The 23,782-nt window shown below is 35.2% G+C and overlaps 3 protein-coding genes across 5 annotated transcripts; 2 read left to right on the top strand and 1 right to left on the bottom strand.

The window, feature by feature from the left end:
- Positions 1-909: 909 nt before the first annotated feature.
- Positions 910-5,501, bottom strand: LOC7458741 (uncharacterized). Of its 2 annotated transcripts, XM_024589905.2 has the most exons (13): positions 5,308-5,501; positions 5,153-5,207; positions 5,022-5,070; positions 4,861-4,931; positions 4,711-4,769; positions 4,344-4,442; positions 4,165-4,222; positions 3,742-3,878; positions 3,598-3,654; positions 2,567-2,664; positions 2,043-2,218; positions 1,903-1,951; positions 910-1,186 (listed from the first exon to the last, which is right to left on the bottom strand). In XM_024589905.2, the coding sequence occupies exons 1-12, from the start codon at positions 5,386-5,388 to the stop codon at positions 1,944-1,946; spliced, it is 948 nt and encodes a 315-aa protein (XP_024445673.1). In that variant the 5' UTR covers positions 5,389-5,501; the 3' UTR covers positions 910-1,186; positions 1,903-1,943. The 2 variants fall into 2 exon arrangements, with proteins under 2 accessions (XP_024445673.1, XP_002324956.2); XM_002324920.4 differs by lacking the exon at positions 1,903-1,951 and having other exon boundaries at positions 5,308-5,500.
- A 1,073-nt stretch (positions 5,502-6,574) lies between these two features.
- On the top strand, positions 6,575-10,857 carry LOC18107535 (uncharacterized). Its single transcript, XM_006371734.3, has 8 exons — positions 6,575-6,744; positions 6,850-6,962; positions 7,056-7,127; positions 7,738-7,773; positions 8,506-8,551; positions 9,836-9,923; positions 10,283-10,340; positions 10,592-10,857. Exons 1-8 carry the CDS (start codon positions 6,666-6,668, stop codon positions 10,640-10,642), a joined length of 543 nt encoding a protein of 180 aa, XP_006371796.1. The 5' UTR covers positions 6,575-6,665; the 3' UTR covers positions 10,643-10,857.
- Positions 10,858-13,605: 2,748 nt separating this feature from the next.
- LOC7476672 (uncharacterized) lies at positions 13,606-16,870 on the top strand. 2 transcript variants are annotated; one of them, XR_002979133.2, is made up of 3 exons: positions 13,606-13,903; positions 14,145-16,294; positions 16,427-16,870. XR_002979133.2 is itself a non-coding variant. In XM_024590662.2 (2 exons), the coding sequence occupies exon 2, from the start codon at positions 14,613-14,615 to the stop codon at positions 15,858-15,860; it is 1,248 nt and encodes a 415-aa protein (XP_024446430.1). In that variant the 5' UTR covers positions 13,606-13,903; positions 14,145-14,612; the 3' UTR covers positions 15,861-16,403. The 2 variants fall into 2 exon arrangements, 1 of the variants encoding a protein (XP_024446430.1); XM_024590662.2 differs by lacking the exon at positions 16,427-16,870 and having other exon boundaries at positions 14,145-16,403.
- Positions 16,871-23,782: the final 6,912 nt, after the last annotated feature.

The raw sequence follows: 23,782 nt of genomic DNA, 5'->3' as shown, positions 1-23,782 counted from the left end.
GGGCTTCTATAAGCAATTGAAAACTCACAAAACAGATCTCCAGGGAGTTCTACTGGCAATTGAACTGTAATGGTAAACGGGCTTTTATAGGGCGGCATGGCTACAGAGTTTGTAGAGGGGAAAACAATTCTAGCTCTTCCTTAGCTTTCAACAAGGGCCAAGAGCTAGCAACTTAGCAACTCAAGAAGATGGAAATGTCTTATGCACTTGCTAGCAACGCGAAGCTGCTGCTGCTGCTGCCGCCTCACCACAGTTACAAACAAAGAAAAAAAAATTACTTGAAAATTAATAGGATATTGGTCAAGGAAGGAGCTTCACGACTTTCGTTTATGGTGGACACGTCACCCATGTCATGAGTCATTAATCGAACCATGACAGTTCTTCTTGATGGGCTGGTACCTTGAAATCAACTGAACTCTTTCTCGGAGTCGATTTTTGATGGACGTGCAAGAACAAATTGACGTGTATTTGTTTCTGACTTGAAATCCAGATGCCTCGTGAATATATGAATATATTAGCGGAAAAATATAGTCAATGCATCGTTAAAATTTCATACAAGCATACATGCAAGATCATTCAGTATGATTCAAATAATTTGATTTAAATTAAAAACAAATTCAATTGAATAAGTAGTTAATTTTAAACAGAACCGAATTGAATGAAAGAACCTATCGATTTGATTCAATTCAATTCCAAAATTCTAAAATCCAAACAAATCCATTTTAAAACAATAGACATTTAATTAAATTATTTTCAACGGAATTTAATAAATCTTTAAGTATAATAGGCCTTCAGTCTATAATGGGGGTTTTTTTTAGCTTGATTCATTTTTTTTTCCAAATTTTCTGACTGAAATGATCTAATAAACTCAGAAAACCATGCAGTTTGGTTAATTTTAGGTCCAGATAATTCGGTTAATTTGTTCACCCCTAAGATCATATTTTATATTCTTGTAAATATTTATGACAATCTTTTCTTCCTGAAAGGGGGGGCGGGGGGGTTCACATTTCACATTGAGTACTAATCATCTCAAGAAACAGTTTAAGAGTTGCTCCGGCACCATTATGATACGGTTGTACAGATCAGAAGTTTTCTGCCAAAAAACTGACGCACTAACTCGGATTCCTGTCCTCAAAAAAATTTTCCTGAGTGACTTGTGGCAGCCTCAATACGATCTCTGCATATGCTGCAATGGATAATAAGCAAGAACAAATCAGAACAAACAGAAAACCGACAGGAGACACCGACAAAACGAAACGCAGTGATAAAGTAAGGAACATCAACACAGGAAATGCACGAGTTCTTTGAAGGCAACATGATAAAGTAGGGAACAGCAACGCAGGAAATGCACAAGAGTTCTTTGAAGGCAACATGAACCTAAAACAATCAGAAACCTGATGGCAGAAAATGCGTCAAAGAGACCCAAAATTATATCGGTGGAAAAAAGATTAGGTAAGCATATAAACCAGCACCAGCAGACTACAATGTATTCCCCATATACCTAGTTTATATTCAAACAGCATAGATCATCCCATCTCTGACTTATGAAAGCTGAAAGCAGGAAGTCCAGTGAAGTTCTTAAAACGAATCACCGTCAAACAAACACGCATTTGATGGCAAACAATGTCTCAAAGAGCCAACAGAATTTAAGTCAGAGGAAATAAATAAGGTGAGCATCTAAACTGGCATCAGTCTGACCAAATATCCAATTTTAGCAAGAAACAGCATTTATCACAATCTCATTCCCCATAAGCAAGCAGGGATGATATTGTCAAATGAAAAACTAATAATCAGGAAAAAATATGTCAACTATCAAGACAAGCAAGTCGAGCTCATTCACAAAATCATGCAATTAACCAGTCAAAAGAAAGAAAGAAAACACAGTGTAGAGAAAGAATGAACCACATATTTTCTTCTGTTTATGGATGTTCTTCTTGGTCAATTCAGAAGACTAAGAGGATAAAAGACGACAGAAAAAATAAGTATAAGTCTTGACTTTCAATTTGAAAATAGAAAGCTCAACATCTTAGGGTAAAAATCACCTTCTGGCAAGCTCATACTTTTCAAGGCATCCTCTGCGTAAGATAGACGCCTTGGACTAGGGTGAGCTCCCATTACTTCACTTTTCTTAAACTGATCAATTGGCCATGCAATGACTCTGACCCGAGTTGGAAGTACAGAGACAAGGTCTGCATATCTGAGACTGACAATTACCTTGCTGCAACAAGAAAAAGGCATAGTAAAACATCAGGATATGCAATATGTGCAGTACAGGATTCATCCTTGATGCTATAGAAACTGAAAAAACCAATCATGCATTGATTATGCTACAGTTCCCTTTTAGCAACAAAGGGATTGCAAAATATCTCCAAGGTTAGTGAAGTTAAAGATAACCACATGAGAGAAAGAGTCGATGAACCTTGGGTAAGCTACAGTGTATAATGTAGATTAATTTGGTAAAAAGAAAGATGAGGAATGAGATAATCTCAAGAAATTATGTAAGCAAACCACCGTAGATAAAGTACAAAAAGCATTCCATAGCATGCAGCAGTAAAAAAGTACTCACCAAGGAAAATCATCTAGTACAAATTCTATTATGTGGTAGGGTAGGCTATGATACAGCTCTCCTATTTGATTTCCATACAACTCCTTAATAAGTCGAACCTGCACCATGATAGGAAAGAAAGTGAGTTAGAGTAATTAGATCTTTTGTTCGATCAAAAGTATGTATGATATAAAGATTAGCTGCAACTTGTCAATGTGATATACTTGATAAATTGAAGAACCAGGAGAAGAAAACATTACATCATGAAACAAAAATTTACCAGGAATTATATGTTAGTTCAAGAGAAAAAAAAAAGGAATGTATATGCTATGTTGTCATCTCAGATAAAAAAGCTAGAGACCAAATCCCACCAACAGGGTGTGGAAGGGGACAGTTGAAAAAAGAGTACGCCCACTTGTTGTGGAGATTGAGTAATTATGAAGGCAAAGACCAAGAAAATAAAATCTCTACATGAGTGTTGTAAGATGTTCAATCTGTTATTTCACCCTTAATACCTGACAAACATCTGCAAACACCCACACATGCACACACAATAGATGGAATGAAAATTACTACACAAACATCTAGCACATATAAATTCCTAACAAAGAAGATCGAGAAAGATCCAAGAGCAAAACTGGAAATAAGAAGCTGCACATAATGACTGAAAAATATCAGCCTTCGATAATAAGACTTCATCTAATAATAGAGTCCAACGGGGTTACACTTCAGATACAAGCTTAAGCATAAAAATTGCTACTGAGGGAACTCCAACAAATAAAATCTTTGTGTGGGTCCCCCTTTATCTTAACTATAACAAAGTTGATAAATTTCTCCTAAGTATTCACCAGAATAGTTGAGTCAACGATAGTTCCCACAGAAACCAGGCAAAAAGGGTGAAACTGACTTAAGCTGATCTGTGCAAATTGAACATTGAAAATTCACTAGATGCAGTAGGACAATCTCTTGTAGGTAAACAAAGATCAGTATGTCAGCAAAGCTAGCTCAAACAGAAACACATAAATACTAAGATCATGTAAGCTGGACTATACCTGTTCCTTTCTATCCACATAAGCTTGCAGAAGTTCTCCAATGTAATCTATAAATCTCTGAAAAGAGAAGAGAAGCAATACTGAGAATGGGTAATATCCGAGGAATATCAAACCCAAAAAGATGTCTCTGGCAACTAACCTTACCATCGCATTAGATGAAAGAAGATCATTTTCTGCTTCACGTAGCGGCAGGAAGAAAGGGATTGTGTGTTCAAGGACAGTCATCTTTTCAAGAAATGACTTGCTCTCAAGCACCAAATGGTACAGCTCGCAAGGGTCTCCTGCAAGGAAGAAGGGGAAAGGAAGAAACAAATGAACCAGCTTTAAGTTGCATCCACTGACATGCAATCTCCTCTGAGAGAATTGAGCAGTACAAGAAGATCACAATAATTTTTGTATGGATAAACAGGATATTTTTTAATATAAAAATAAAACGGCCACCAACCTCACAAGTGCAGTCATGGAAAACCATGAACATTTGAGCAATTGTTGTTGGATGCAAAATGAGATGATAACATAACTAGAGTGATCATATTAGAATAAAGCACAAGAAAATTTGCATCAGACCTGCAAAAGTTGTCTCATATTGAATGCCAATTCTTGCCCCCTCCAGACAACAAATAACCTGTTTGTATTAAGAAAAAAGCTACTGATTGATAAATGACCAACCAATGCAATAAATTTCATCAAAACCTACACCCTAAGCACATTCCATGCATCGTATCCTTGTTAGTAGAAAATGTTACCTTATTCCCAACTCTATATGTAATTTTTTCCTCAACATGATGATTTGGTATCACATCTGTCTCCGCTAGCATTGCCTTTCTATCAACCTCCATGTGAACCTGATGAAAAGGGCACGCTTAAAACATTAACAATTTGATCACGCCCATCTGCAAACATATAACTTTACAATGATACAAACCGCACAAACAAATCCATCAAGATGGAGTACTAACAAAAGTATTCGTCATGGAATTATCCATTATATAGAGCATAGAGACCCAAACTTTAAGATGTAAATTGTTCCAGCCATCTATTTTAACAATGACTTGTGATCAGAACCACAGAATTCAACCACCTCCAACAATGTACTGAAAATACAGTGTTTACCCTCTCTCTTATCGTAGCTAACAGTCCGTCATTCCATTCTTCACCATCTAAGTAAACCTCTGCAAGAATTCAAAAGAAAAGCACATTTTTTCCAATCAAATCACTCACAAATAAACTGTTAATCACTGCATTATCTCAAAAAGAAAATACCTTCCGCTTGAGACGCTCTTGCAGCTTCAAATTCTTTCTGTAACCGCTCGAATATCATCTTATCAGAATCCCTGTCAAAAACCAACAACAACAAAAAAACCTTAATCCTCAAAACCCAGTAACATTTTCATTAATCAAACAACCATCAATACAATTCTCACCTAGACAGCCTCTCTGCCAATGCCGTATGTCTCTTAATTACATTCGAAACTAATTAATAAAAAAAAGGACACAACTTTCAGTTTCTTACAAAACAACCTTAATTTAATAAAAAAAAAATCATTTTTCTTACATCGAGCACGTGCAGTTTCTAACCGGTCATTATCATCATCTTCGTGCATAAAGTTCTGTTTTTTCCACACAAAAAATTAAAATTACAATCACAAAAAAAAAAAACATAAAAATTGAAAAAAGGAGAGCTTTGAATGATAATTAATAAGAAATTACCACTTCTCCCATTGATGATGTAAAAGGGTTCTTCTTATGCCTCTTTTTTAGGGTTTCTTCTTCAAAATCGCTGACCTCCATCTGATTTGATTTTTTCTGAGAGAGAGAGGAGTCACAAATTTTAAAATTTAGGGTTCTAATATCCGGGCACGAATCGAATTGCAGAGCCCGACCCGCACCCGTTTTATTATTTTTTTGAGAAGATTACACTCCTCATGGACTCGTTATGATTTTCTTGTGGTAAAGTACATTTCAGGTCTTATATTGTTTCGATATTTTCAATTAGATCCTTTTTAGAGATATTAACCATGGCGGCGGCTTGTTTTATTTTCTTTTTGTTCAAGAAATACTTCATTATATATATATTATCTCTATTATAATTTTTGAATGAAATAGTGTTTCTAAAATAATTTGCATTAACCTATTTATCGATATAGTTTATAATAATTTAAGTTTAATCATATATGAATCAACGTTCTATGTAAATAAATATTTTAACTGAAGAAGATTGTATATAAAATGATAAATTTATAAATATTAGAGTTATGAAATTATATATATTGGTTAAGTTTAGATTGGATTTCGAATTAGATTTAATAATATCAATATGTTTTTCATTATTCATCAAATAAAATTTTTGAATAATTGATATAAAACGGTAACTATCTACAATTTTTTTATTATCAATTTGACTTCAATTAAATTTATTGAATTTATATATATCTTTGTTGAATAAAACTTTAATCAATATGTATTGAATAAAATTGCTAAAATTATTAAAATTATGTACTGAATCAGAATAGCAGGAAAACATAGTAACCAAAATGCAATATGCCAAACCTACTCATTTCTTAAAATTTTACTAATTGGACTATTAAGTAGTTCCACATGTCAAAATATAACTCAACAAGCCACGCCACATCCGGGGCCCGCATTCAGGACCAAAACAGTAGATCTTTGGATTAAGGACTAAGAATCACATCTGGTCCCTGTACATTTACATTTATTCAAATCAAGTCTGAACCTCTCGTTTCATGCTAATAAGATTCTTAATATAAAACACGAGAGAATATATGACTAATTAATTTCCCATATGGATTATATTTTTCATTATATAATCTCTCAAATAGCCTTTAATTAGGAAGGAAGGAGATTTTTGGACTTAATTAAGAGTACAGGGATTGAAGAGACTAAAAAGAAACGGTTTAGGGACTATAAGTGAGTTTTAGCTGCCATCTTTGCGCTCTCTATTACAATTTCCCTGCAAAACCCAAGTATCCTTCATCCCAGTTTCAGTTTCACAAAAGAAAATCACAGAGAGAGAGGGAGGGAGGGACGGAGGGAAAGGGACAGAAAACATGGGGTGGATAGCAGAGAACGTAGAGTCAATCAAATCCATGAAGATCAGAGACACTCTCTCTCAATTGATCACTCTTGGTTCCTTTTCTTTTTCCTTCTCTTTAAAAATATTTATTTATTTCACTAGCTACTGATATTTCTCCTTTCTTTTTATTGATTTCTTGATTTTGTTTTGTTTTGCAGGGATGATAGTGTCGATGGCTTTAATAATATGGAAAGCCTTGATGTGTTTAACTGGTAGCGAATCTCCTGTTGTTGTTGTTCTTTCTGGTAGCATGGAACCTGCTTTCAAACGAGTTAAGAATCCCATGTTTTTTTTTTTGGTTCGCATACGATATGCATATGGGCAACATGTGGTTTTTCTTACGTTTTCCTGTCTTGGCTTGCAGGGAGACATTTTGTTCTTGCATATGAGCGAGGCCCCCTTTCGCGCGGGAGAGATTGTTGTGTATAATGTAGAAGTATGTTCTTTCTTTAATTTGTTTGTTTTTCTTTTGATTGATTTGGTGATTATTGAGTTTCTTTGCTCTTATATTTGATTTTGTTTTGTTATGAGTTGATGATTTTAGTGTTTAGTTTTAGCACATCTTTCGGTTGAATGATCATGGAAAATGACGGATAAACTATAGGGTGCTATTGCTTCCTAGTTCCCGGTCATAAGAATGCGGGGCCCACTGTTCCTCCATGTGGGACCCGCTTTAATGTGTAACGAGGAGCAGTGCTGGTGGAGTGCTGATAGTTCTTCAAAAGGAACAATGAGGGTGATTTGGTGAATATTGTTTCAACACACTTTAGCAGTCAAAAGCCCTGCTGTAGGAACTTTAGTGAGAGCATTTGATTTAGAAAGAAGTGTGTGAGTTGATTCTTTAATAAGGTGATTTAGCTTTTTATTTACCTTAAAGTAGAGAAGTAATTCTTTACCTTAAAGGTGGACATTGTCCGTGACAAAGTTCTCTTTTGCTTTGATTATATCCCAAATTTTATCCTTTCTTCATTCCAGTGTACTTGAGTTGAACATCATGGTCTCTTTTCTACTCCTGTGAACTGATATATCTTCAATGCATTGTTCAGGGAGAGCCAATTCCAATTGTCCATCGAGTAGTTGAGGTAACCGTATATGCGAGATCTCAGTTGTATTGTTATCTTAGTATGCTTGCTAGTGTTTGTTGTTTATTGTAGAATATGATGGGCATTTCGCACAGGTTTGTTGAAAGCATTTTAGACTGGGATTATGCTGACTATTTAGTTCCAAACTGAGAATGTCAATTAGTGACCATATAGAGAGGAAACTACCATCACGAAATACGAGCTTTCATCCATTCACTCTTGTTTATTTTAATGTCAGTTATAATATATTTAATGTTTCTCACTAGGAAGCATGCCAATTGAGCGACAGAATAAAGTTCCTCAGCTCATCTTGATCTCACTATCATTTCTTCTGGAATTTCTATTTGTATCTGCTAGTTCCATATCCACCCACCCACAGAGTGAGTTTGGTCAATTGAATAAGATTACGAAAGCTATCCTTTCAGTTGGATTCATCACAGCATGCATCTTATCTATAGCAGAATGAAAAAAAGTACTAATTGTTTTGATCAAGAAATAGGAGGTTGTATTCCACAAAATTGTGACATGCCAGATTTAATTCCACCATTCGCTCTAGTTTCTTATTTCTAGAAGTTGCTACAACTTTTCTTAGCTGAGAATTTCTGTAACTGTTGATTTGCTTTCCTTTGTGGGGGAGAGGAAGGCTGATCAGCAAGCAGTGGCAAAAGTCTTGCATGATGCTATTTGATTTTCTTTCCTTTGCGTAATGTACATTTGATTGTGCTTTGGTAGGTTCATGAACAGGAAAATACTGGAAAGGTTGATATCCTTACTAAAGGTAACACAATTTGTGACTCAAGTTGTTAAATTTCTTTGAGTTCATATCTGCTTGTCTTAATTAATCCTCTTCTACACTCAAGAATAAACTTGTTTTTATACATGTGCCACGTTCCTTCTCAGTTGAGTTCTAAATACGAGCAAGGTTGTTAAAATCGCGATTTAACTCGTAAAATCGTACGATTTTACGAGTCAATATAGGCTTAACGTGCGAAATCGTTCAAAAAACTCGGAAATGAATGAAATCGGGTTGAAATCGAGTGAAATCGTTAAAATTGGGTGAAATTGCATAAAATCGTGATTTCACCACCGATTTTACGATTTCTGCATAATCTAGCCTCTTCTATTAGAGAGAACGTGAATAGGAACAAGGACAAACCAATCACAGTTAAGCATGTGTGTGTTTGCCTGTCTCTGTACTTGATTATGCAGCAAAGGATGTTTTTCTCACAGCATCACTCTTTCGCTTGCCACCTGTCTTCTTTTATTTTGATAAATAGCATTTGCTTTTGTGAAGAGATATTTTTTTAATTGGTGACTCTTTCTCCCTTGAAGAGTTAACAATATTCCTCGATGATTAATATAATTTGATAATGCGATGTAAGCCAAGGTGATAAGTGAGAGTTAAACCACAAGATCGATGTTCGTCATCAACAATTAAAAAAAATGATTTATTGGATTAGATAAGTTAATCGCATGAGAATTTAATTTTGAAGCATAGTGCTAAAACTTAATTATAAATTAGACCAACGTGGTAAATTGTGCTTGGATAATTATTAATATTTGACCTTGAACGAATTAGAACGAATTAATATTTTTAAAAATTGATTAAAAATTGATGAAGACAATGAAACTGGTTTTAGTTTATATGACACACCAGCATATTATTTGTTTTAAGTTTGTTAATTATTAGTTAATGAAAAGTTATTTAAATTATGTATGAATTTTTATTTGAACCATGTATTTTAAGGTGCTTGAACTATGTATGGATTTTTATTTGAAGCATGAATTTTTTTTTAATGTATTTTAAAATTCCTAACGATTTTACGATCCGAGTTTATTTTGTATTTTCCGTGCCGTGTTAAAATCATGATTTTAACAACCTTGAATACGAGGATCAATTAAAGTGAAGGGTAATTAATAGACAACCTTTCAGCATATTAAGTCATAGCATAAGGGATACAAGTGAAATGGTCTAAAAAAATGTTTGAAAACTTCTGCCTATAGTTCTTCTTTCAATAACCAGGAGACTGATACTCAATTTGTGATTGGATAATTTTATCAGGAGATGCTAATGATGCGGATGACAGGGGTTTGTATGCTTATGGTCAGTATTGGTTGAAGCCACAACAAATTATGGGGAGAGCTGTTGGGTAAGTCAGTTATGCATCTATTTACATATATTTTGTTTTTAGCATGAAATTGTAATTTATGCGGGAGACCACGATCAACTTGAAAGGTGCAAAAAAGTGGGCATTCGAAATTGGTGCTTGCATATACTGTCATCTGCTGATTTTATCTAATACTTGTTTGATCGAATAGCGTACATCTTGGGTTAGCTGATGATGAAATAATCCAGGCTAGTTAATATGCCAATCCAAATGAATGATTTACCAACTCATATTGGCATAAGAAACACAAACATTCTGTCTTGTAGTTTTCTTCTTAACACTTTCTGAAATATAAATCCTCTTGATTTATGTGAAACTGAATTATATATCCTCTTCCGCAGGTTCATGCCTTACGCCGGTTGGGTTACAATCGTGATGACTGAGAAACCTATTATCAAGGTAGTGTCTAGGGTTTGCACTAACACAGATCTTTCCTTTTTGAGTAAAAAATGCCAGAGGACCTCATTTCCCTAGCTTATGACAAACAATTGAAAAATGAAATATGAAATTCTCCACAGAAATTATAAATCAATCAACTTGAAAAATTAAGTTTTTGCATTCTACGCTTTTACGAGTTGAGTTTTTTCTGGAGGCACTCATTTCCCTAGTTTTGCATATAATGTTTAACGTGGTGCTGGTTTTTCTTGCAGTACATGCTTATAGGCGCTCTAGGTCTGCTGGTTATAACCTCCAAGGATTAAGTAATCAAGTTTTCAAGACATGACTGATACCATTTATATTCTCTCTCTTTGAAACAGAAGCAATGAAATTAGCTGTGCTCAATACCAACAGAATTTTGTAAGATCTGAGGACCGCATATCCTGTTCTGTAAACTTCAGATTACGCAGGTGAAACATATTTATTGTGTCACTCTGAAAATCTATTGCGCGTTGCTTTGAAAGCATTATTTCATTCAGGAGCTGTGCTGTTTTCAGAACAATTTTTATCATGATTTAAACACATATAATGCTGTTAGGAACATCATTCCACAGTCAAATGTTTTACGTCACAAGATTGAATACCTTTTCTTATGAAAAGTCAGCTATCTTGTGTTTCATATGAGGTTCACTCTTCCATAGGTGGAAGCTTTTTGAGCAGGAGCCATGTTGCTGTCTAGCTGATGAAGTTACTGTCAGATAACAACTGTCCGCAAACCCTCGCCCCCACATAATTAACCATATTAGAAACTTGGAAAAACCGTGCATCAATATTTCCTTCCATGGATGAAGGTGAGACTGTTGTGAGTTGGCTCCTGTTCAAATTCAAAAAAGGGGTTCCGAAGTGCTTTGATTTCAACAAGCACTCCACGACATCTATGATCTAATTTACTGAAAGTTTTTCAACTTGTTTTCCAAAACCACTTTCCGAAGAATTCAACCATTAGATTTGTGAAAAGCATTAGCTTACACATGCACGCACGAACTAGATAATTGTTCACGCAACGTTGCAAGTTGCAACTCTGATCAATTTATTTTCAACGTAAAAAAAAAAAATAAGGTGTTGATTAATATGTTTGTTATTAGAAAAAAAAAATATGATTGATATAATGTGATTTGATTAACTTGATAGATAAAAAATAACCAGATAATCAATAAAAATATATTTTGAAAAACAAATTAAGATAATATTTTTTTAAAAAATATTAAAATAACATATTAAATTGATTCGGACCAACTTGAGTTAACTTGTTAAAGCTGTTATGCAAGTCATGAGACCTTTATAATCCCTATAAAAAGCAAATAAAAAAATGACCCGAGTCAACATAGCTAACCCACAAAACTTGCAACACAGGTTATAAGATCAAGATAATTTAACAGAAAACAAATCAAAACAAATTATTAAGCCCAATACTCAGTAAATTTCAATGTTGAAGGATGAAATTGAAAAAAAAAACATTTAAAATTAAAAAATTAAAAAGAGTCCTCATAAATTTGGAGGACTAAAGTGAAAAATATCTTATTTTTTAGAAATAAAATGAAAAAAGACCTTGACATTTCATTATTCATTGTTATAGTAAAAAGTCGAGGCCTTTTAGTATATGTTAACTAGATTATTGGCCTGCGCTACGTTGCTGGTGGAACCAAATCTCTTTTTTTTTTTAACATAAAAAAGATTTAGACATTGTTAATGTTTTTCTAGTAGAAGAAAAATTAAACTATGTGTAAATTGATTCAATTCGACTTAGTCGCCTTGGAGGGTTTAAAGACAATACGAATGACAAGTAAAAATATAGTTTAGGTCAAAATAAAAGTTTAAGATGAGTTTGTTTTAATAAATATTGAAATGAAAATATTTTGAATCAATTTGAAACAATCAAGGTTGACTTGTCAATCAACATATCAAGTCATGAAATAATAATAACCTCATAAAAACTAAACTAAAATTAATTATAAAACTCAAAATTAATCAAATATGAGTAAATAATAATTCAGCCACTATAATATAATTTCAACTCGTGATCATGTAATAGTAGTAAAGGACATTTAACATTTTATTAATAAAGAAATTTATGACACTCCACTGAGAGAGATGAATACAAAATGAGAGAAACAAAAAGGGATTACCAAAAAAAAAAAAGGTTTTAATAGATGAAAGAATTCTTATTATTTTTTTGGCGGGATCTCTCATATCTTCCATGGGAAGCAGCATAAAAATTCTCAATGAATACTCAACAGAAAATTAATTAAAAAAAAATGGAATAATTGTTTCAGCTTATGCATGGCTTCTCGTCTCCTATGCAAGTGGCTTTCAAGGCAGGTCACGAGAGCTTCTTTTCTCCTATGTTTAGTGTGTTTCAAAGGTAGTTAGTAGTTACTTGGTAAGATTTTGCACAAATGTTCCGAAGTCTTAAAAGAGGATAAAACACCACCACATTTGTATTAAATAGTTTATCCACAAAGCTCAATTGACTTCAAATAGTAGTGTAGTAGGTCATCCGTTTTGAGCTCCAAGATGGCAAATATTCCTCGAGTGGGAGGTGGAGCCATTTGCCCTAGCCAAATACTATGCGATGAATCTTCCCATTTTCGTAATAGTACTTGCCGACCAATAACTCACAAGTAGAAAATCTTCAAATACAACATAATTATGTGTTTCTATACTTTAGTTATTATAAAATCTAATTTTGGTTATATGGGTCATTAGTTTTATAACCAATTTAATTGTTCAAAATTAATATTTTTCAATTAAAAAATATGGAGTATTTTTGAAAAACTGGTTGAAAACAAGTGGGTTTTAATCTCAAACTCAAATCAAAATAAGACAATTAATTTCTCTCTAAATTTGATTGAATAAAAAATTAATTTTATTACATAAAAAATAATTTAATTATATCAATATTAAATTTGATTTGGTCTGATTTGTTAATCTATTAATTTACTATTTTGATTTTTAAATTAAACAGCATGTAATTTAACTCAATTAACATGACATGTTTAATTAAAATTTAATTTGACTTAAAAAACTTTAAAATAATAATGTTTTAGTTTTGTTATTTAAAATTAAAATATATAAAATCAGGTTTAATAATTATGCTAATTGTTAAAAAAAATAGTATGTGAAAGTAGAAAGGATAAATGATAGTTGAATTTAAATTCACAAAATAAATTAAAAAGGATCAAAATTAAAAAAAAAATGAATTAAACACGTTTGTACTTAAAAAAAACACAAGGCGAGACCAAGCAAGAAAGAAGCAAACGAAGAGAGAGAAAGAAACACAGAGAGAAACCAAGAAAATAAAACACAAAAACAAAGAGAGAGAGAGGAAAAGAAACTATTTATTACACTAAATTAGCAGCAAAAAGGAGCGATCAAGCTAGCTAACACTCTCAAAGCCAAGAAAACCTCTCTTTCTTTGGCCCTCTTTTCAAATCAACAACACAGAAAAAACTACATTGAAAACCCAAGAAAACAAGCCAAGAATCAACCTCTCACTCTCCAATTTTGGTGAAGTTTAATCAAAGGTTAGTTTTTTAAATATTTACTTAATTAATCTTTAAAACCCATTAACTTCACACTCTTAAAGTTTGCCTTTTGCACTTCATTGTTGTTTTGGTGTCAATTTTTTGAACGGGCTCTGTTTAGTTTCTTTTACTGATCTCCGTTTATTAAGTTAAATTAGTCAAAATTTGAACTTGTTAGCTTGTGAATTGTGTGAAATAATGTGAAAAATGAAATGGGTTTTTGTTATTTTGAATGGTGCAGTGGTGAAAGAAGAGAAAGGAGTTTGTTGTGCGTATAAAGTTTGGTGATTTGAAGTTAGGGTTTTGATTTATTGTGTGTTTGAATGAATTGGTTTTGGTTCTGGGTGATTTGGATTGAGTTTTTTTTAGTGAGTTTGATCTCTTAGGGTTTTGGATTTCGTAAAGATGAGATTTGGGTTAGCATTGTATTGGTTGTTGGCTGGCGACTTTTGGGTTGTCTGGAAACAGAAATAGCTGTTTTCCAGGTTGAGAATCTTGGGTTTTTGTGATTTTGGTGAATGGTGGTGTTTGGGACTGTTTGTGCTAGAGATAAGCAGAGGTTGACTGTTGATTTGCATTTAATTTGATATGTGGGTGTGTGAATTTTGTTATCGGGGAGGTGAAAATAACAGTAATTGAGTGTGCGATTGGGGGTTTTGGGGTTTTGTGGTTCTGTTTTTGGATGGTGTATGAATCTGTTTCATGAGAAATGCTACCTCATCAGAGCTCCAGAGTTGATTTGGTTGAATTGAGAACTCAGATAGTGAAGAAGATTGGAGTTGAGAGGTCAAAGAAGTATTTTTACTATCTGAATCGATTTTTGAGTCAGAAGCTGAGTAAGAGTGAGTTTGATAAGTCATGTTTTCGCTTGCTCGGAAGGGAGAATCTGCCGCTGCACAATAATCTTATACGCTCAATATTGAAGAATGCCTGTCAGGCGAAGACGCCACCACCAATTTATGAGGCGGGTCCCACAAAATCTCTGCTTCAAGCTCCAAACAGTTCTCCAGTTAGAGAAGATGGGCATGAACAAAGTGGGTCCCTTATTCCAAATCAAAACACACCCATTTGGTCCAATGGAGTTTTACCAGTGTCTCCAAGAAAGATTAGATCAGGGATACGTGATCGGAAGCAGAGAGATAGACCCAGCCCGCTTGGGCCCAATGGGAAAGTCGAATGTATCTCACATCAATCAATTGGTACAGAAGATAGTGGAAGTAAGTTTGTTGTGGAGAATGGGGAATCGGCTCCTTGTGATTTTCAGAGACCAGTGCAGCATCTTCAAACAGTTGCTGAGCAATCTGAGAATGAAAGGGAGGGGTCAGCTCAACGGCCAATTGAAGGATCAAGGATACAGAGCAAAGACCAGACAGCTTTTGTGGAAGATGGAGAAGAGGTGGAGCATGCAAACCGCTTGAACTTTTCTAGAACTCCCCTACTTGCACCATTAGGGATTCCATTTTGTTCAGCTAGTGTGGGTGGGGCCCGCAAAACTATGCCAGTTGCAAGTAGTGGTGATTTTGTTCGCTATTATGACAGTGGTGAATTGTCTGATTCAGAGATGCTGAGGAAACGCATGGAGCAGATTGCAGCTGCACAAGGCCTTGGAGGGGTTACTATGGAATGTGCAAACAGGTTGAATAATATGTTAGATTCGTACTTGAAGAGGTTGATCAAGTCATGTGTTGAGTTAGTAGGAGCACGGTCTCTGCATGATCCAAGAAAGCACCCTGTTCACAAGCAGCAGGCACAAAAGGTTATCAATCGCATGTGGGCGAGTAATCACGCGCATATGCAGAGTAGCAGTGGTCCTGTAGAGGGTATGCAGGAACAGAGACAGCATAGTTCAATATCCATGCTTGATTTCAAAGTTGCCATGGAGCTAAATCCACAGCAACTTGGTGAAGATTGGCCATTGCTGCTGGAGAAAATATGCATGCATTCGTTCGAGGATTGAAACATACCTGTGAAGATTTGTTATCCCAAAGCTATAATTGGGTCAGGCTGTCCTGGTTCCAAGGCATTGACAATTGTTTAAATTGGAAGTTGTTGATGCACCCAGTTCTGTTTCTTGTTGCCAGGATGAACCAGATGGCTCCCCTTCTGTTGAAGCTCGGCCCCTGCAAGATGGAAATTGTGGGTTGAGCATCCAGATGTCTGTACTCTCCTGCTGCAGATCCTGTATGAATCAGGAAATTATTTTGCAGCAACCAAGCCAGGGCAAGTTTCAAATAGAATGCCCTCAGTTGGTTGCACTGTTGTACGATAAGCATCGGTGTTGGCTGTCTGCTGCCATCGCTACAGACCTGAAGCTCTTCTGTATAATTTACAGCCAACAAAGAGGAAGTCTTAGACAGTTTTGCGGGATACTCTTGTGTAGCTTGTTGAAAGGTAAACCACTGGTGTAAAGAGCTGTAGTCTTGCTCTTTGTATTTTAAAATCTGAGAATTGATTGGAATTCCAATATTAATAACAAATTGATATCCTTCTACTTGTCTTTGATGCTATGTTTCAATTTTCAAGTGACTGGGCCCGGAAAACATCCCTGCTGAAGCCGTATTCTGCTGCTCGTGTTTCGCTTCAAGATTGTGGGTTTTCCATGCCTACCTTAGCATAAATGTGTTTGTACATGTGAATCGCAGAATCTGGCAAATCTTACATGGGCTTCTGGCACAACTTAGTTATATTCAAATCATGGGGAGTGATAAGCGAAGAATGTAATCTATACACTTCAGAGCTCTGATGCGAAAAGGGCAAAATCTGGGATAGAAACCAGGGATTTTCATATTGTAGTGATACATAATTGACCTCATGCAAAGTTTGGAAACAAAGTACTTGGCTGATAATAAGCAAGAAATAATGTCTTTCTGCTTATTATCCTATTCCTGGAAAGAACTTCATAGCAGTACTGTTTTATCCCATTCGATCGAAACTTAGCTATCCAGTATGCACATGAACTTTAAAGGATCAGCAGCAGGTAAAAATTGCAAGAGATATCTGAACACCCATACAAGACTCGCCACCAAGCTAAAATTCCAGCACAGGTCAAGCCATCCTAATTCTCCCTTTTCTATCCTCGAGCACTCTTTGTGCATAATACAGAGACTCTCACTGTCAGTAAAATTGTTTTGCAATGTCCTGTGAAAGGCAGGCCTTGAATTTGCAAAATGTTTTTCATATTTCCCACAAGCTCTTCCAAAGGTGGTGCACTGTTTGCTGGAATGCTGTTTGTAGCTTGGTCTGTAGATGAAATATATATTTTCTTAGAGCTTCGGTTTTTCACTGACAAGATTTGAGAACTGTTTTTATCCCAATCTTGTTTGAGCCAGTGACTGAGTTTTCTATAATCATATTGACTTCTGAAGAACCATAGACTTTTAAAAAGCTGGTTGCTCTTGTTAAGCAAGAAAAGCTCTGCAATCAATTTTGTTCTGTTGATCAGTTACCATTTGCCTGTAGCTTATTATTTTTGTTTCAAAGCTATTTCCCTTGTTATTATTTCATGGATATCAAGTTGCTTTCAAAACCTGATTGCGCCACTGAATTAATAAGGGAAATATCCAGCAAATCGTAATCCTCTTTCATTTTTATTTCAAATTCTCTCCATTGAAGGATCTCTTCGTTTCTTAAAACATTGCAAATCCATATTTCTGTCTTTCTTGGCCCTAAAAACACTGTTTTCACCGTGCACCCTTCATTCATGAAGATCAAGTACATCGGGTGGTATCTTCTAGTTCATCAGACTGATTCTCTATCATCTTCTTTCATCTCTCTTTGAGCCTTGCAATTTGCATTTCCAGGAAGTTGTCTGTGCCCCGTTAATCAACATGCTATCTCTTCTACTCTTACTGATGTTTATCAGGTGCTGGCGTTAAAGGAAACTTGCCATGCATTTGCAGTGGTTTGCACTGTGAGTTGCTTTACTTGAATACACACAAGATGTTCGCATGTACCTGTACCATGAAAGACACAGGGAGAGGGAGTTTAACAGATATTGATTTAGAACTGTAGTCGGGGCTTCTTTAAGGATTTTAAACGCTTTATGTGCCTCTGCATTCCAGTGAAACCCTTCCTTTTGAACAGGTCAGTAAGTGGCTTGCCAATCTTGCCATAATTACGTATGAACCATCTATAATAACCTTTCATCCCCAAGAATCCCTTCACATGCTTCATTGATTTTAAGTTAGACCAGTTCTGCATTGCCTCTACTCTCCGAGGGTCGGTTGCCATCCCCTTTGTCACAAGGACAATTTTCGCTCAAAATTCCAGCCCCTACATGGCAGTTTAGTCTTGTTAGACGAAGTTTTTCTTATATTTTCACTCGTGTTTGCTTACAATTATATATTTCACTCACCAAAAAAGGTTTTCACATGTTAACTTGTTGTAAGCAAGCGGATTCAACACAAACAATAAAACAAAATAGGACACATCATATACAAGAAAATTTGGAACCTTTAGTATTACCTCAACAAAGGAAATACACAATACACTTATATATACTATGCATAAAACTTGCATGCTACATAGCAAAGGCTTTCAAGCCTATTTATAAACAATATTATGGAAGTTACAAAGCAAAGCTGTCATCCTTATTTTAAAAGACATTGTAGGACAATCTTTCTCTCATTTTTCCTATGAATTTAGTGGCCTCAATCTAGCAACTGCTAGACAATTTCTCCTCCATATTCTCCATGAACTTAGTGGCCTCAATCTAACAACTGTTGGACAGTCTCTCCCACGTTCTCATGAATCTAGTGACTATATAGAGCATTCCTAACCATGCCCCATGTTTAACAACCTATCACCCACAATCAGGATAGTTCTCCCACCAACTAGCCATGTTTGAAAACCACCAAAGCTTCCCACAACTCTGCTGCCACTTTCTCCCACAAGCCCTTATTGTCAGTTTTGCTGTGTTTCGTGCCAACCTAGATGGTCAATTATCAAAGACCCATGTTCATGCCAAGCCAATAACCCATGGTTCGCATGACCAATTGCACGCTGCCTGCTAGATTCGTTGTTGTTCGCGCGGGCTAACGATGTCTTTCATTGCCAAATTCTAGATAATGTGCATTTGTTGGCGCACCCTTGCGCCAATACCTCTAACAAACTATCCCTACCAGAAGAGTCCAATTTTCTCATCAGAATAAAGATGAGGTATTCTTGCACTTTGTCTTTGAATTGTCACAAATTTATTTTCTTTTCCCACAAAAAACCTCCAAGTTTTTCTCCCATTTTACTAAAAACTCAGTTTGTTAATTCTTTTTATGTTGGTCGAGTTGATGATGAATCTTGACAATACCATTGTCAAACTGTTTGTGAATCATTGCTGGAGCTTTTTATAACTTACTTTATTATAGATCCTTTTTGGACTTTATTAAAAGTCTTAAATAACTTATATGAAAAGTTACAGTAGTTGCTCTGGCAGCTTCAATCTATAGGCAACAATCTCTGTTTTTCCATCATTTTGAAAGGTCCATCATATCTCGGCATCAGCCCTCGATGCTTTGACTTCCCCATAATTTTCTTCCAAATCTATGGACTTAATTTGAGTAACACCTTGTCGCTCTCACTTAATTCCAGCAGTCTTTGTTTCTGGTCAACATAATTCATTATCCTTTTTTCTTGCATTTCATAAGCTATCATTTGCTTGTTTAAACAATTCTTGTTTTTCCATAGCAAACCTATTCGTAGCTGGACTCTTCTCATCATATTTTTGCACAAAAATCTCTATAGGAGTTTGGGGTTGTGTCCCCAAAATCAACTCAAACAAACTAGTTTTTGTTATCGAGGATTTTTGGATATTGTAGCAAAATTGAACACTGTCAAATAATTCCAACCAATTTTGTTGCATTGTTGTCATGTGATGCCTCAAATATTCCTTAAATAAAACATTTCTCCTTTCTATCTGTCCATCGATTTGTGAATGATTGATAGTGAAATGCTTTAACTGTCCCCATCATGTTGAATAACATTGTCTCAAACTTACCTATAAATCACATATTGTGATCACTAACAATATAAGAAGGCACTCCAGAATACTTCACCATATTTTGATAAGAACAACCCACCAACAACCTTAATTGGACACACTGTCAGGGGGCGTCCACAAACACTGCATACTTAGTGAATCTATCTATGATAACCATGATGGTGTTCATGCCATCAATTTTTAGAAACCTCACAATGAAGTTCATCGAAATTGACATCCAAGGCTTCTTTGGAATAAGCAGTGGTTGTAGCAATCCAACTTCTTTCTATTGTAGTACCTTGTCCTGTTGACATACCAAACATGTCTTGCCATAAAACTCAACATCCTTGTCAATTTTTAGCCAATAGTAAGTTTGGGATATGATAGCCTGCATTCTTTCCCTTCCTGGATGTCTAGCCCACTATGAATCATGCATCTTTTATATAATATACTTTTGTAATTTCCTACTTAGCATTAAAAAATAACTCTTTTTTGTATAGAGGAGATCATTTTCAACCAATATCTTTGGACTGTCCTTTCTCAAATAAGGTCAACCAACTTCTTGTACGTTATGTCATCCTTAGTAGCTTGATAAAATTGTACTAGCATGTCTGACTGGTACAATTTTAAGAGCATCCGTAACATGATTATATTGCTCTAACTTGTATTCCCTCACAAAGTCATATTCGGCTAAGAACTCTTGCCACCGAGCATGCTGTTACAATAATTTCTTCTAAGTTTTGAAGAAAGTAATAGCCACATTATCAATCTTCATAATGAACCTTGGCCCCAACAAGTATACTCTTGACATACCAAAGCAATGCACCATTATTGTCATCTTTTTCTTATGTGTTGAACATTTTTGTAAGGCATCATTTAGTTTCTGACTCTCGAATGCAACAGGTGTCCATCTTACACCGACATTCCTATAATAACCTTATCCAAAGCATCGATGTGCACTTTAAATGTCCTCTCAAAATCGAGCAATCCCAAAACTGGAGGAAAAGTCACTGTTGTCGTTTACTTCTCAAAAACTCATTAGCATTCAACTGACCATTCCCACTTCTAGTTCTTCTTCAAAAAATCTAAAAAAAAGGTTGTCTTCTTGCTATAGCCTTTAATAAACCATCTATAATTATTTTGTTAGTCCTAAAAAATAAACGCAACTCCGGAACATCTCTTTGGTGTTGGCTACTTAACAATGACTTGAACTTTCTTAAGTCATATTCTTACTTGACCCTCCCCAACTAAATATCCTAGGAACATAATTTTAGATCTTGCAAACTTGCATTTCTCTGTTTTTACATATAAATTATGTTCTCTCAATCTACTCAGAACTTTTAAAAGATGAATTACATGATCTCTCCAACATCATCTAAGTCGGCTACAACAAAATTAACCAAATAATCATACAATACATCATTCATAATATTACAAAAAGTTGTTAGAACATTCATTAAACCAAATGGCATGAACAAAAATTCTTATGCACCATACCTTGTTACACACTTAATCTTACGCTCATCTCTTTCATCAATTATGACTTGCCAATATCTAGAACACAAGTCTAGGTTGTAAAGATGGAAGCTCTACACAATCTGTCTATCAAATCTTGAATCAAAGAAACTAGATACTTGTTTTTTACTGTCACTTTGTTAAATGTCATATAGTCCACGTATATACAAAGGCTCTCATCTACCTTCTTTTGGAACAAAACTGGGGCATCATATAGAGCTTTAGAAGGACAAACAAACCCATCATCAATCAAATCTCCCAATTATTTCCTTAATTCTGTCAATTCAATAGGTGACATTCGGTAAGAGGTTGAGATAATAACTTTGATCCTTGCACCAACTCAATTTGATGGTCAATAACTCTTCTAGGTGAGAGCTTTTTCAGTAACTTAAGGAGGCATTACATCTATATACTATTTTAACACATATGCAATGGCATTAAGTACCTTATCATACTTATCCATTTTCTCATTAAGCATTTCCACAAGAAACACTTCTCTTTTTTTCACAAAGCTTTATCAATTATGATAGCCGAGAATAAACTCTTCTTCCTTTTATTGCCACTTTCCATCAAAGCTTTACAATACTGAACAAAACATGGACAATTCTCGTCAGCAATCATAATGCCATCAAGATATGGCATAAGACTGACCTTGGCATTTCTTAAGAAATCCATGCTAAAATTACATCAAAATCATCCAAACTTACAACTAAGAAATCATGCTTCCTTTTCCAACGATCTATGACAATTAACACACTATAAGCCATGCCGATTATCTTCAGTGTTTTGACATTCACTTCCTTTATAATGGTGTGACTACTATTTGTTATAACCTAATTTTGACCCATTTGCTTTTTAATCTAATTTTAAAGGGGTTAAAATTTGAAATTAAAAGATTAGAGGCTTGAATGCAAAATTTGGAAACTTCAAAGATCAAATTGAGAAATGGTCATTCCCAATCCAAAACAGCACTGTTTCAAACATGCACAGTTCTTCTTCCTCTGATGTTGTAAATCCATCTGCAAAAAAGGAAAAGAAATTATGGAATGCCGGCATCCCAGTCCAACCAAAACACAAATTGCAAATCTTATCTTCATGAAGATTACTACCCCGGGGAGATAATGATCGAACCTCAGGTATCCAAGTCCCAACAAAAAACCAGCACCTCCCTCCCAGCCATGCTCATCTAGGGAGAACGAGGGACGTTCCCTATAAATACAGAGCTATCCAGAGGAACAAAAAAAAAAGGGCAGAGAACAAGGGAAAGAAAAGAAAAGGAGAGTATCAAGAGAAAGGAAAAGCCAGATGAACCAAAAACCCAAAAACAGAGGGGGATCCAAAATTCAAAGGAAAAAAAAGCAGAGAGAGAACGAGAGTGAGAAAACCATAGACAGAGGGAGACCAAAAAGAAGGAAGAAAGAAAAACAAAGAAAAGGAAGAAACAGAGAGGGGGAACACCAATCGGCCAAGGGACTATCATCTCGCGTCTTCGTCTCCAGCAGCACGCCCATATAAGACTTCATTCTCCTACCCTATTTTGCATTTTCAAACTTCTCAAAACAGTGCACGCGTGAGTTAGTTCATGCGTGCATGCTGCCCAGCCGGGCCACTAGCTTAGGCCAATGGCCAAGCTAGGCCGGCTGGGTCTAGCCCAGATGGCTGGGCTAGACCCAGCCCAAAAAACATTAGAGAGTAAGAGTGGGTCAGGTCTGGGCCTTAGGCTCAGCTGGCCCAAACTTCTTTTACTAAGGATGTGTTTGGCAAAACACACCCTTATGCCTTGTTCATGTATTTTATCCCCTTCTATTTTGATACTTGTCTAAACAAGCCCTATTTTGATATCAGAAAATTATGAAAATAATTAGGGATCTTCGTTGATTTATTTGTGGGCCCCTCACACTTTGTTTTATATTTTTCTTTGCGTTTTGTATTTTTTCTGCTATGTGCTTAATCTGTGGACCATTGTGGTTAAATGTAAATCTGATGTGCAATGTTTTTTTTTTATTTCCATCTAAAAGGGCAAATAATAATAAAGGATAAACAAAAAGAAAATGACTTATAAAAATTCTTCTTCAAAATTCAATTTTTTGTGAAATTATTCACTGATGCCAAAGTTAGAAATATCATAATTTGTTGGGTTTATGCAATATTTACCAACGCTAGAGTCGGAAATATTCATATGAATTGTTTACCGATGTCAGAGTAAGGAACATGATAGGAAGAATAAAAAAAAAGAAAAAAAATGTGAGCATATTCTTAGCAATTTTAGACAAGACCAGCAATGCAGCCTACCTTAGGTAGGACGCTTAAGGGGTGATAACATCTTTCCTTTCGCGTAATCAGTCCCGTACCATTAGAATCTCTATTGACCAGTTAGAGTTCTTAGTGACCAT

Source organism: Populus trichocarpa, chromosome 18 (genome assembly GCF_000002775.5).
Source record: "Populus trichocarpa isolate Nisqually-1 chromosome 18, P.trichocarpa_v4.1, whole genome shotgun sequence".
Lineage (NCBI taxonomy): Eukaryota > Viridiplantae > Streptophyta > Magnoliopsida > Malpighiales > Salicaceae > Populus > Populus trichocarpa.
This window is presented reverse-complemented; position numbering and strand designations above follow the sequence as displayed.